The sequence below is a fragment of a genome, unplaced genomic scaffold, assembly GCF_019419815.1.
Source record: "Pyrus x bretschneideri cultivar Hongxiangsu unplaced genomic scaffold, Pyrus_bretschneideri_v1 Contig23, whole genome shotgun sequence".
NCBI lineage: Eukaryota > Viridiplantae > Streptophyta > Magnoliopsida > Rosales > Rosaceae > Pyrus > Pyrus x bretschneideri.
Window position 1 is genome coordinate 3,285,229 of NW_025999535.1, and position 14,833 is coordinate 3,300,061.

The 14,833-nt window shown below is 34.9% G+C and overlaps 1 protein-coding gene and 1 long non-coding RNA gene across 5 annotated transcripts; one reads left to right on the forward strand and one right to left on the reverse strand.

Annotated features, from left to right (window-relative positions):
• Positions 1-2,820: 2,820 nt before the first annotated feature.
• Positions 2,821-14,304, reverse strand: LOC125468025 (probable leucine-rich repeat receptor-like serine/threonine-protein kinase At3g14840). 4 transcript variants are annotated; one of them, XM_009335735.3, is made up of 24 exons: positions 14,094-14,304; positions 13,541-13,715; positions 10,708-10,779; positions 10,536-10,604; positions 10,250-10,321; positions 10,090-10,161; positions 9,882-9,953; positions 9,698-9,769; positions 9,537-9,608; positions 9,381-9,452; positions 9,224-9,295; positions 8,423-8,494; positions 7,481-7,537; positions 7,120-7,179; positions 7,015-7,038; positions 6,820-6,857; positions 6,187-6,566; positions 5,881-6,079; positions 5,084-5,251; positions 4,682-4,800; positions 4,371-4,581; positions 4,008-4,245; positions 3,595-3,745; positions 2,821-3,330 (listed from the first exon to the last, which is right to left on the reverse strand). In XM_009335735.3, the coding sequence occupies exons 1-24, from the start codon at positions 14,215-14,217 to the stop codon at positions 2,923-2,925; spliced, it is 3,069 nt and encodes a 1,022-aa protein (XP_009334010.3). In that variant the 5' UTR covers positions 14,218-14,304; the 3' UTR covers positions 2,821-2,922. The 4 variants fall into 4 exon arrangements, with proteins under 4 accessions (XP_009334010.3, XP_048441739.1, XP_048441741.1 ...); XM_048585782.1 differs by having other exon boundaries at positions 6,820-6,881; XM_048585785.1 differs by having other exon boundaries at positions 2,822-3,330; positions 6,820-6,881; positions 10,250-10,295; positions 14,094-14,303.
• Positions 6,899-12,422, forward strand: LOC125478057. Its single transcript, XR_007258888.1, has 3 exons — positions 6,899-8,069; positions 12,045-12,127; positions 12,240-12,422. It is a non-coding gene; the product is annotated as an uncharacterized LOC125478057 (long non-coding RNA).
• Positions 14,305-14,833: the final 529 nt, after the last annotated feature.

Sequence of the window (14,833 nt, forward strand, 5' to 3'; positions counted from 1 at the left end):
TTGAAGGTAGGAAGAAGCTTCAACTGATATGAGAAAAAGTGTTATCAATTATTTTTTTTGTAATTTTTGTGTTGTGTCATGTGTGGATCCTTTAATGCACTAATTATAAATTATAAATTATTTTTTTTTTTATTATTTTTTTTTTTTTACAAAAAATGGATCCCACAAATATTATTATGAAAAATTGGATTGACTGGAGGAAGAGAAAATCTGATGACAAAGCTATCAAATTAGCATTTGACATTCCATATCCTAAGAAGTTGGGATACTCTTCTTATTGGGAATTGATATTATAATGGAACTATAACTTCCTTTAAGGTAATAAAACGGGTGGCCCACAATTAAAACCCAACCGCAATACGTGCAATGATGAGGGGTTTGAAAATGTAAATATGTGAAAGAAAAAACCTTGGAAAAAATTCTGTTTACACCAAATTTTGTCTCGTGACACACATTTTTTCACACGCCCAACTTTTTATTCGCTTTTCTCTGGACACCCAAAACAACTTCTAATTTTCCAAAATTACCCTTTTACTTAATCAAATTGTGTTTCTGTACAACCTATTATCTAGAGGATCATAAAACATATTGCATCTGATAATCTGATTTGCTTTCACTTTTTACTCAAACAATTACGCACATTTCCAACTTTTTCTTTACCCTTTTACTTTCGGAGATTAGCAGAGGTCATGGAATCTGACCCAGCCACAACTCCAACAAGGGTAGGCTCTGAAGAATGAAAAGATGTATGTATAAAGTATAAATACTTATTTCCTATGGACGGTTGGAATCCAATAATAAATAGGCACATATCGGCCTTCTTTTGGTAGTGAATTTTTAACTTTTCTAACGCCTGGCAAACTTGGGTCCAAGGTTGCAATAAAATAGATGCACTCGCAAGTTGCTTTAGAAGTTATGTTGTCGAGTCGACATCCTCGTTGAATTTGTGATCAAATTTTATGAAGTTTGGGTAAAGTAGTGTGTTAATTTACGAATCAAGTCAAAATTTGTAAAAACACACGAAACACTTGCCTTTTTGTCTTCATAGTCATCGTTGATGCCGATTTCTTCTTCAGTTGTGTTTGTTCATGAACGTTGGGGAGAGAGAGAGGGAGAGAAAGAGAGAGAGAGAGAGAAGGGGGGGGGGGGGGGTAATTAAAGGTGTGAGAATGCGTACTTGATGAACATGTTTTATTGTATCGAAACTTTAGTGGAAATTCAAATTGGGTGTACAAGAAATTAAGATTTTGTTAAAGAGTCTAGTATAAGTCCTTTATAGTAAATATACATATGGATATAAGTGTTATTGAGTATTGTTATTCCCGCGTCAGTGTTATATATATCTTCCTACCCACTTTTTAATGAAATTTTTAATTACAAATTTGTCCATTTGTTGGTAGATTATCATACAACAATGGACAATCATTCATTTGCTGGTAGATTATCATCAAAAAAGACTTCGTTGTTGGGAAACTAATATTTCAAATTTTAATGAATAATAGTGGGTGGAGAAATAACATTTCATTTTTTTAACTTTTTATGGTGGTGGGATTATAATATTGGTGGGAAATAGGATATTAGGGTGCGTCTAGTAACTCTCACATTATTTTACTTTGAACAAAATTGAAGGTTGTACAGAGACAAAAGTTATGTAAACATAATTATCCAAAACCTTACAAGGGCTTATAAAGAGTTGGACTACTCTCCATATTGTCAAACTAATTTTATAGTGAAATCCACTTTACCACCTTACAAGGGCTTATAAAAAGTTGGATTACTCTCGGTGAAATGCACTTTACCACCTGCACAATTCTCAAGTGTGGGGTAATAGTTATGGGTCACACGTGAACCCACCACGTGGAGCCATGTCAAGACTCACCCATTGCGTGGGGCCAAATGGAGACTCACCCAATCACATTACATCTTTGGCCTACGTGGAGCCATATCGGGACCCACCCATCGCCCGGGGCCAAACGAGGACCCACCCAATCACGTGGCAGTATGGGCCCGTCCCTTGGTTCTGATACCATGTAGAATTTTTCAGGTCGACGGGCCGAGGGCCCACCCCAACAACACTGATATTGTCCTTAGATGTGGAGTTTTATCACAAAAAGCCTTGATATTAGTTAGAGAAGGGTATTTCTATTTAAACTGCTTTCCTTCTTCCCTCCTAGCCGATGTGGGACAATGGGTGTTCCAACACAAAGTTTGGTGAAAATATCATTCTCGGGCTCTTGTTGCATAGTAAGTTCATTTTAATGTTGATTCCCACAATGATCGCAATGTGACTTAAACTAACGCTCATCATATCTTCAATTTTTTGAATGCACATTTTTCTTTTAGAATTTAGATTTTGAAGAGTCGTAAAGTTGTACAAAAAGTTTTAAGTTCCATTTTGATCGTTGGAGCTCGAGAAAAGCTAGCCAAGGTGACTTCATCTCATCCCCTTTACCTTTAACCATCTAAATCTACTACATCATGCCTTCCGAAGACATACTAATACTGCATAACAAGTACCAAAGCCATTGTTTTGTAGCTCACTTTTGTTTGAGCACGAAAACATTCAATTATCAGCGATGCCAAAGTTTAACTGACAAGTAAAATTACAAAGAGTTAAATACACGTGTGACAAAAGTTTAGTTTTAAATTATGTCGTTGTAATGCAATCTTATCATGGACACAATGACCAAATATTTCAGTTTCTATGCTAAAGCACGTTGATCCAATATTGCAGTTATAAAATAAGAAAATCAGTTTTATCAAAATTACAAGAACTAAAAAGACAAGTTCATGGAAACCGTTGATTTCTCACTTAACAATTATTATGCTGGAAACTTCTTTAATTCTTATTTCACCAATATTTATAAACTCTTAAAAAAATAACTATCCTTCTTTCAAAAATAATATGTTGATAATCATCAATCAGACAGTTTCCCAATTTCTCTTATTTACGTTCTCTCTGTAGTTCGAATCAGGATTGACTGGATAAAGATCATGACCAGACGCATATGAAATAGTCCTTGGCTCTTCAATTGACTCGGTTTGTATCTGGCTCTCACCTGCACTCCCTTCTAAATAGGATTGAAAATGGTTCCTCATCGCATCGATCTCATTACTTGAGGGATTTGGATCTGAGACTAGCTCCTGAACAACAACTCTGCCTTCAAGCATGCTCACAACTGAAGACATAGTAGGCCTAACTGCTGAAGTGACACTAGAGCAAAGGAGAGCCACGTTGATTGTAACCATCATCTCTTTTTTGTTGAAGTTTGAACCCAACCGTGGATCCACTAGATCCAACAAATTCCCTTGCGCTTTAAGGAGAGTTGCCTAGAAACACGAAAGAAACTTTATTGATTCGAGAAACTTGACATATATAAGCTATATATAGTAAAGGACACTAATAACCTTTTTTTTTATTTTTTATTTTGGTGTTATAGACAAAATAAATAGCAAATGAAGCAATAGTATGATGACCTGATTTTGGATAATCATTAAAACTTTTACCCGCGGAATATAAGTCGATTTCTATCTAGGGTTAATAGCATCAACAAAATTTGAAGTTAAATTAGGATGCAGTTAGATTCAAGTTACCCAATCAAGAAGATAAAAGCATTCTGCCTTTGTTCGGTAACTTGTGTTGTTCCTCCCACTAACAATCTCCAATACAAGAATTCCAAAACTATAAACATCTGCTTTATCAGTCAAATAACCCCGCATTGCATATTCAGGTGCCATATAGCCACTGCAAAATCATGAAATCATTTCCCCCATATTTAGCTAAAATAATTCTAAAATAATACCAAGCTTTAGAAAGGAGGGTTTTTATACTTTAATTGAAAGTTTAACAACAATACAATAGCTATATGACAAATCTGGCCTTCAAGTTTATTTAACATCAAAGATCTTGGTTAAGTTGAAATTTTCGTAAGGTAGAAAACTTTCCGTTTGGTTAGGGACGAAAGAATCAAAACAAAAGTAAACAAAGTAAAAACATAGACACTTACAAAGTTCCAGCAATACGAGTGCTAATATGTGTATTATCTTCTTCATCAAGTTTGGCTAATCCAAAGTCAGATATTTTTGGGTTTAGATTTTTATCAAGCAACACATTAGTTGCCTTTATATCTCTATGAACGACCTTCAATCTTGATTCCTCATGGAGGTGAGCCAGACCTCTCGCTATACCAACACAGATCTTGTGCCTTGTTGGCCAATCCAACTTCAAACGACTTTCTCCTGCCCCTTCAATTTTTCAAATTAATCAAAATTAGCCATAACTAACAACATATATAATTTGTGTGCATAAGATTTATTATACCCATCTGCATGAACCAAATGAACTGTAGGCACACAAAAGCAATAGTTACCGAACAAAGCATGAGCAACGCTATTATTTTCCATGTACTCGTAGACAAGCAATAGTTGATTTCCTTCAATACAACATCCGTAGAGGCTAACAAGATGAGGGTGTTGCAAAGCAGAAATCATGCCTATCTCATTCACAAATTCACGATTCCCTTGCTTTGATTTGGAAGAAAGTTGCTTAACAGCAATCATGGTGCCATCTGCTAGAATGCCCTACATTTGAGAAATTAACTTTAATTAGGATGACTATTATTAATCAAATTAAAAAATATGAAAGAAATATATACATGAAATTATTGGTTCAGAAGAATACCTTATAAACGGAACCAAAACCACCTTCGCCAATCTTATTTGCTTTGTCAAAGTTGGTTGTGGCAGCTTTGAGTTGCTTGAAGGTAAACTTACCAGTTTGCAGGTCCACACCCTTTAAATCTGTGTAAGAAGTAAACTCACATAAGAAATTGTGTCTAAAAGAACTTTCAGAATGATAGCATTTCTTATTCTTAATGTTCCGCGAGCACCGTGACTGATTCAAGACCTAGAATTTAACAAGTAAAGCTATTCGCTGCACACTTGCATCATGAGTTTCAACATAAACATATACTGTAGGAGCATCATGGGTTTCAACATAAACATAAACATATATAGCTTTAGGGTGTTTTTTGTTTCCTAATTTACTAAAAAGAAGAGACAAGTAGAAGAACAGTGCAAATACCATCCTCCAATGTCTTTTGTTGTCCTAGGGAGCCTCTCCTCCAAAGAACACTAAGTATCACTAATATAATAAAGATTCCTCCGGCCACAATTCCAACCACTGCACCTACAGATACGCCATTTACACCAGGTGATATGCTACTTCCATTTTTTGTTGAGCTATTGTCGACTGCAAAAAGAAGACCATCTTTGTAAGATAGTAAATGTAAATGTATAGATAAGAAAGTGCATTATCCAACCAGCTACCCAATGCACGAAGAAACAAAAGATTCAACTATTTGGCAGAACCCAAACACAAGTGGATCGTAAATGACATAATTCTGCTGTCATATTTTATGGCTCCTTCAGTGAAAAGGATAAGTTCCTGTAACTACTTAAAATACCCTCAAGTTTGAATTTTGTTGCATTTTTGTGATAGGAAAGTTGAACAGAGAAGATTCCTTCAAACTCTTGACTCAAACAAGGAAAAGAAACAGAAGAAGAAAGGAAGAACCCTGCTAAACTAGAGTCGGATTTCTCTTTTTTAATTTATTTACCTTTTTCTTATACAATGATATATCTACAGGGGTGGGCAATAAATCGGTTGTGAACTCACCATTCAGGAGATCCGTACCCAAGACCTCTCACTTACATGTGAAGAGGAATATCACTAGACCATAGTATTAAGTGACAACTAACTAGATTCGGATCTCTTATAAATTGTGTTGAAATATTAATGCCTAAAATGATATTTGATGCGCTGAAAACTCCCAGCGGTGGACAAATATCAGTAAGAAGTTCAGAGCGGTGTAAACTTACCTGCAGGTTCCACCGAAATAGCTGATATAAGAGGACCATAGACTCCTCTAACAGGGATGCCTGTCGTCCCTTTGCCAGCCCAATTGAAATGGATCTTCAAGGTATGATTAGTTACATTAGCGGTAAAATTTTGTATGACTGGATTACCAAACACTCTAGCGTCATCCATAATATTGAAATTCTGCAGTGCTTGGATATCCTGCAACGTTACGAATTTAGTTACCTAACATTTCATAATTGTCAAAGTAAAAATTTGAACTGACCAAAATTAAACAATCAAAATACAATGATAGTGTAGCTTTCTACCTGAATGTAAATATCAAATACCCGCCTTCCCAGGCTTTTATATGTGTCTCCACTTCTAAACATTAACTCTGCAAAATGGAGTTTTACGGTGTATATTCCATTTTGCAGACAAAACCCAAAGTAAGTTAGAGAGATGGGAGAAACCCGTGCGTTCATGTACAGTTGAGGATCGGCCATAGAGAGTCTAGTTACATTATTCATTATAAAGATGTCCGTAATTTGGTCATCATCAGGGAAGTAACCGGTGCTGCTTAATGCCCAATTTGTTCCGCTCTGGTAAAATGATGAAGCTTCAGCAGAAAATGTGTCATCCTCATATGTTGTATTTTCAATGGTTACTTCTTTACCACCACAATTAATATGAAAGGAGGAGTACATAGCTACAAAAAAAAAAGTAAACAGAGATTAGCAGCCACTGAAGCAACTTTTGAACTCAAAAGAATGGCAACATTTATAATTCCCTTTTGCATGGGAATGTTCGGAAGAACGATGAATGAATGCAAAGCTGCTTGTGGTTGTGGGTCATAAGATAAAAATAACAGAGTATGGCCTTACAAGTGGTCTCCCACTCCCCCAAACAAAAGAACATCAGAACAAATATATCTTGCAGCAACATGTGGGATCCCAACTTACTTTTTGGACATTTTGCAGCTGTGGAACATGAAACTCCTCTGCTCATAGAATAATGCAGGGTCCTTAAAAAAAGGTCAGCAAGATAACATCATAAATGTGAATAAGTTACAAAACAAAAAAACTAAGAAATACACAGTTGGAATGCCAATTAAATTTATAGATGAATCCTTTTTCGAGGATTAATTTGAAACTTACGAACTATTGCTGTCAAACAAGTTCCTGTAGAATCACAAGTTGAAAAGTTAAGCTTGTTCCACCAGACATAAACAACAAAACTCAAGCTAATGAAGAAATTCTTACAAGCCCACCCTTGGTTGACAACTTGTGTTCCCTATGGTGAGGTTGTTAAATGAAAGATCACTGCGCAAAAACGGCTACGATGTAAACTAATTTACAGATTTGATATGCGAATAGAAATAGCTTACTAAGTAATTAAAGAGTAGGAAATAAGATGGATTGACCGTCGTTTTTTATATCAATTCGAGTAGTAGATAACATAAATTTCTAATTGTAGACGTCGTAAATACCTTACTAAGTTATTAGAGGGAAGCATTTGAAAGCAAAGCTTACATATTGCCCATCCGCCAAGCAGGCATGAGTCCGGTCAGCATAAAATTCCATACTAAGTAACTAAAGAGTAGCATTTGGAAGAGAAGCTTACACGATTTTTTTCGACCAAGTAGGCACGGGTCCAGTCAACAAGTTTCCAGTTAAGAATCTAGACATAATGAACATAGAAAAAATCTTTCCGTTAAAAATTATGAAATTATGAGATTTTAATAAAATCTTTCTGTGCTGATAAAAATTACTTTAGTCTAAAGAAGAGTGCGAAATTGCAGTGTACAAATAAATAGTGACTTGAGCCGAATTTCACTTTATTCACAAAACTGCCACCGCCTCTTTACTGCCGTTCAGATTGGAAATTTCAATTTATTTACGAAATTGCCACCGCTTTGCACAGTGGAAGAGGGCCCACGCGTCAATCATCGTGGATTGCTCTGCTCCGACTACTTTTCCGTCCGTTTCCATCCCCTTTTCATTCCCTCTTTTCCTCTCCCGACTCTCTCTCTCTGTAACCATCCATCAAATCCTCCCATCCCTCCCTTTTTTCACTCTGTAATTTCCCTCAAATCCCCCGTCGATTCCCTCTCTCGCCATTCTTAGTCTCGCCAGCAATCTCGCGAGATTAAGGCTGCACACGAGCGGATCCAAAGATCAAACCTGTGATCTTCAAGTCGACACACCCAGAGGTAAAAATTTCTCATTCTCTCTCTTCGATTTCATATATGTTGTTAGATGAAAAGGGAAAATATGAGAACTAAAAGTTAACTCCTAAAATTTCTCATTCTCTCTCTTCGATTTCATATATGTTGTTCTAGCTTAACCTGTGAGTCCTTAATTATAGTAAGCGTGATTAGTAACACTTCCCGCTCGTCAGACTACAGTGTGGCAAAACCCTCTGCCTGAATTTTGTGCAAGTCAAATTGTTATTAAATAAATTTCCAGCTTGTCAGGCTGGGGTGTAACAAAAGTACAAAACCATGAAGAATGTCTGCGTGAATTTCGTGTGATAAAGACTAGATTGGTTATTCAAATTGCTTACATATAATCCACATTTGCTAGGCTAGCGAAGCTGGGTGGAATTTCTCCGGTCAGCTTATTATAGCTGAGGTCTCTGCAACAAATTGCAAATGCAGTTTAGATATGCTCTCCGAGAGGGAAATGCCATCCAAAAGCTGTTCTTTTAGACCATCTCCATCCCATGGGATAAAACTTAAAATGTAAGCTTTAAATTAATAAAAAGATTGGACGGCTGAAAATTAAATCTAACGTTTAAAATAATTTAAATCAAATTTCACTTGAAACATTATAAATACCTATGTATTTGTATGATAAATTATCATAATTTGAATATTTTTAAATTAAATTGTTCATAAAAATAAATTAGGATAATACACGTAAAATTTATTTTATTTTTTTAAAAAAAGTTACCGAAAATAAAAAATTAGGCTAAAGTCATTATTTAATAATCTTGGGCTAAAATTGGAGGAGAAAAGTAGTTTTTGGGTTATGGAGTCTTGCTCTCCTTAAGGTCATTATTTTAAGTTGTCAAATATTTTAAGCCTTTGGATCTAAATTAACATAATCTTGTGGCTAATATATATTTAATCCTTACATGTTCTCAAAACAAGGATCTTAGGAGAGCAGAATTGTTGGGTTATGACTTAAAATTTTTTGGCTTTATCCCCAAGGTTTTGAGATGGTTTTATAAATACAGAAACATAAAGTCCCTCCAACATCGTCCAAGTCATTGTAATAATCTCTTAGTCAGTATAATAACATCTGGAAGAAATTTTTTTTATCTGAAGACGGTAAAAATAGGGACAGAGACGTTTCTACTTACAAAGTATTCAATTTAGGCATTTGCCCGAGATATGGAGGTAGCCCTCCGATAATATTGCAACTCCTCAACATCCTGTAACAGAAACACCAAAACTTTGAGGTTGCAAAAAGATTTCATGTACGGAGAAAAATTGTGTTTCATGGAAGCCTTAACTCACAGTGTCCTCATGTTTTTCATATTGTCGAGCTGAGGGAAGTTTAATTCAGGTCCAATCAAGTCAGTAATTCTCCTGCATGTCAAAATTGAGATATGAACAGAAACTACTATATTGCTAATTGTTCTGTACTTATAAACAGATACGAGATATACTAACAAGTCAGTTAAGCTTGTCAACAGAGAGATGCCGCCAGGAATTTTCCCCGTCAAACCACTACCCTGAATCACACTGTTTTAACAAGTCATAACATTTGAATTAGTGATGATATTGAGAATCAAGTAGCAGAAAAGATGACACCCAAAAGGAAAACACTCAACAGTTTTTCAAGATTTGTCCACTTCTCAATAAATTTAGGTATCTCCCCAGAAAAGTTCGTGTCACCGATCCGACTGCATAGTGATTCGCAAAAGGGAAATAGTTCCAATTAGTCTCAGAATTCAGAAAAAAATTTAGTTGGGTGCTTAGGAAATCTTCAAGAACAAAAGAACAACAGAAGCTTACAAGTCCTTTAATGTGATAAGGTTTGCAAATGAATCTGGCAAATACCCAGTGAACTTGTTTGAAGAAAGAAGCCTAACAATAAAACAGATATAACAATTAGGAAGTGGATGATTTACTGGTGAAAAATACAGCATCTGTCTACAGAGAAGCAAATCCAAACAAACCAAAATATTTTAATCACAGTAAAATTTGAATAAGACAATCTTACATTCTTTCCATGTGTGGGAAATTCCCAAGCTCCTCAGGGAGAGGTTCAGAGAGAAAGTTGGAACTGAGGTCCCTACACAAAACAAAATCAATTCCATTGATCCATTGATTTTGAAAGATCCCTAAGGATATCCATAAAAAAATGTGTAATCATCACTCACAAACTCCTCAGGGTGGTGATGTTTGCAAACTCTACTGGGATAGGACCTGTCAAACGATTTCCAATAAGGGAGCTGCAACACAACTCGTATGTCACAATTAGATTCAGTTTTTATGATTCAAATGGCTCATGACCACTGAAGGGACACAAATATGAAGTAGGAACAACGCCCATGGAATAGCTTCATAGCTTAAGAAATAAATGGCTGAAGAAAACTGAAAAAAAAAAATATTCTAATACAATGAGAATATCACATATGCATAGATGCAGAGCGAGAAAGATAGTACATGTTGACAAGTCGAAGGGAGCCCCATTCTGGAGGGATGGTACCATTCAGGTAGTTCCGGGTGAGGTCGCTGAAGAAGAATGAAAGAAATTAGCCATTGTCTCATTGCAAACAGACATACAGGCAACTTAGATGTGAAAGAACAGATCATTTGCATGACTCCAAGTTCTTACATTTCTTGCAGATATTTGAGCCTGACCATTTCTCGTGGGAGTGTTCCTGGCAACTCCTGAGTTTTCAAAACTCTGCTTGAACACAAATTAACAAAGAACCGTTAATGTGACTATAAGGAAAAGAAAGCACTAAAATACCAAAGGGGAAAGGATGAATGGTGAATGTCCCTAGAAAGAATACAACTTGTATAATTACACAAACAGTTAGGTGTGCTTCTGGTTTTTGTTACTAATAACTATGTTGATACATATTTCTAAGTTTTCAAGGGAAGAATGATGCTCGCATACAGCATAGAGCAGCAGTATGAGTTCTACACACTTTCCACTGCACTGCAAGTGTGCGTGGCAGAGATTATTTCTGCATTTTTAAAACTGCATCAAACAGCTGCATAGAATTGGGATGCGACACTTCCAAATGAACCGGTTGCTAGTTCATAAAATATTTTTAGAAATTTAGATAGAGGAATCTGGAAAACACTATAAATTTCGGGCACAAATGAACAAGAAGGGGTTCTGAGAATTTTTTTTCTAGAATGGATTTGAAAAAGAAAGTAGTTGTAATTGAATAACCGTTTGGAATTATTTGTCTTTTTGGCAACGTGATAGGACAATTTACACTAAACTCATTTAAACTACACAAGGGGAATTCAAACACGGGACTTGGGGTGTAAGGGCGAAAACTTTTAACCAACTTAGCTTGTTAAGAATTGCTTCCGTAGAAGTTCATTTGGATGTATTCAATTATGATTTTAAGTAGTCCATAAAACTATGTGTGTATTCCTTAAAAATAGATTTTAAAGTATTTTAAAAAATTAAGGAATTTAATGGATTTAGAAGAATTTTAGTGTAATTTAGATGTTAAGAAATCAGGCATCGAAGGAATTCACATGGAGTTTATGAAAGTCAACTAAAACTCCATCAAGCTCTATGAATTTTTAACTTTTTAAAACCTTCAAAATCTCAATTAAACACACCCCTAAAAATTTAGATGGGCTTAGAAGAATTTTATAGTGTTACGCTTTAAAAAATCAGGCCTCTCCCCCATTTTCTAGCAATAAAAAAAACTTGTGTATTACTTTTTTTCACTTTTCTTAAAAGCTTGTGTTTACTTTCTTCCACAAACACAGGTGCATTTATGTATCTCTCTTTCAATCGTGCTCCATTTTTTCATGGATAAACCCTAAATCATAATTTTATAAAAATTGAAGATTATTCAATTAGTAAAAATAAAATACTGATTTCAATTAAGTTTAAATATTAATTGTTGAATTTTGTATGAATATATTGTTCAAAAAATCATTTTTTATATGTATGACCTTTTCATTAAATTGCACCAGGACTCCCAAAATATAAGAGATGTCCCCAAGCAGCGGCGATCAGAGATGCTGATCGACTCTCTGGTTTGCATATTTAATATACAGTAAGTAATTAATTATATGTTATGGGTTGTAAGAAAAGCATCGATGGGATATTTGTTTCTTGGGATTGCATATCAGCTTCTTCTAGAAATTGTCTAATGGACTTTTCAGCAGACTTTTCTATCTCCGAGCGGAGCGGGTGTAAGATTCAAAGGCTGTCGAAGTCGCTCGATTAAGAAGGGCTTTCAATTTTGGGAAGGGTACGTGATGTCTCATCTGATGAAGTTAGGCCCATGTTCTTTGTAACCATCATTTAAAAAATTATCTTGAATTAGCAAATAAATATAAACACATGGACTAATTTGCCTAAATTGAAAACACATGAACTAATTTGGCTTAACTGAAAACACGGGAACTAAATCGATTGATTGGTTAAAAACATGGACCATTTAACATTTAAGCCTAAAATCTTCATTCGTAAGTTATCCTTGCAAAACACGAAATAAGTTTGAAATCACTAAACATCTCCCAAATAGATGTCAAAAAGTCCATATCAGCAAATAACAAAAAAAAAAAAAAAAAAATGCAAGGACAATACTTATGTTTTCCAACTGAAATGTCAATTCTTATCTAACTTGACGTTGATTTGCAGCAAAGGTGGTTACTTTCAAATTTGACAACAACTTCAATTCCGTTACAATTGTTGACAATAAATAATGTAATAAATAATAGTTTAAATTGAAATATCTGATAGAGAACAAAACTTTAAATACGATAAAAGTGCCACATAAGCTTTCAAATTTAAATTTTATGTCTAAAATTTGATCTCCTTTTGGGGATGCTTTAAGGTATATAATTTAATTTGACGACAAAAATATAAGGTGCTTCCAAAAAGTAGGAAATTGACCGTCATTTAATCTAGAATGCTACTAAAACCATCACATTTGCTTATTTTCCCACCAACCTTTTAATGAAAATGCTAATCACATATTTATCCTTTTAGCAAAAGCTTTTAATTCCATATTTATATATTTGTTATAATTTTAATTAAACAAACTAAAAGAGAATAAAGAAAAACTAAAACTAACAAAAATAAAAATAAATCCATCACCCTCCCAAATCATCCACGATGGGTTGACGACTATCAAGTCCCCAATCATCTGTCACCCTCCCCAGCCACAAACACCACCCCATTCTCCCTTTGGTATTTGATGGGAGATGGGAGGAGATTCTACCATTCTAGTGCGGGCACTAGGGTAGTGGCAATTAAGGAAGCATGCCGGTTTTAATTTTTTAAATTTTTTTATGATATATGAAATTACACTGTAGGTGTAGAAATAGGACAATGATATGGATCTATCAGCACTCTTAATCTAATGATTATATGATTTTTGATTTAGGTAATCATTTACAAATAATTTGAGTAATCTTTTAAAAATAATCAGAGAGAGAGAGAGAAAGAGAGAGTGGTTTACATGCTGGTAACATGGCAGACAGTGGAGTCGTCAAAGGAGCAATTACAGGTGACGGCACTCTCAAATCCTCTGACTGCCGATATATTAGTCCATGGAAGTTGGCCGCTGCATGGATCTACGCTGAAATCCCAGTCCGTCTTCCCTAGTGTCTTTGCTATGTCAGCTAAAGCTTGCACTACAAAGAATAAAATGGAGCATATATATAGTCAAAATATACAGATTTGTGCAATTAGTACTATAGATGTTACACCATATATAGAAAAAAAAAAATAATATGTAAACAAGAAATGTGAATCATGAATCCAAACTGATATATTATTTTAAGTTTTTATCCATTAATAAGTTTATAAAGTTATAGGATGAAACAAATTAAGGTGATTAACAAGGAAGAATCAATTTTTTTTTAGTACAATGATATATTTTACCCTAAAGGGATGAGGGAATTCTGTTAAGCCACACAATAAGCAACCTAATTTGGTATTAAATTCGCATCTTGTGGCAACCTAATTTGACATGTAATTAAATATATATTAAGGTTAAATGTACAACTTACCTTCATCTTGTGGCAATCGAGCAGCTCCGAAAGCAAGGGCTGCAAAGCAAACCACCAAAAGAGAATGAAGAAGAAGTCGAGGGAAGAACATATTCATCATTATTTTCTTAACAAACTTTGGCATCTGAAGAAGAAAATCAGATGAGTGTTTTAAAGGCAAAGCAAACAGAAAGATGGGAGGGAGTACGTAGGACCTGCATGGACTTGAACAGAAGTCATGTTCTACCTAAATTGCCCTTGGAAAAAGACACCAAAAAAGGTTGGGTCACTTTCAAAAAGGGACTCCATCTTTCAAAATTTTCGCATTACTACCTAAAATATTAAATAGTTAACAATTTAAGGCCGAGATATTAATTTGAAAAAAATTGAAAGTTTAGGCCGCCTTTTAAAGCTGACCCCCACTCCTCTGTTTCCAACCATATATGGCATTTTTTCTTGTTGGAAAAGTTTGTTTATTGGAAAGTTATGCAGCGAATAGTCCGCAAAGACCAGGCTACTATTGACGACCACATATAAAATTGTTTTTATTTTATGTACGCGTCATTTGAATAATTGTTTTGACTAGAACGCGTTATCGTTTTCATGTTTTCATATGCAGACAGTATACCCACCATTATCTTCATTCATTAGGTTCATTAGTTGTGAATTAAATACAAATATTTATATACAAAACCAACCGAACGACCGTAGGAGTATCTTTAATACAAAGATAAAAATGTAGAGCTTTCAATTTCTTTTTC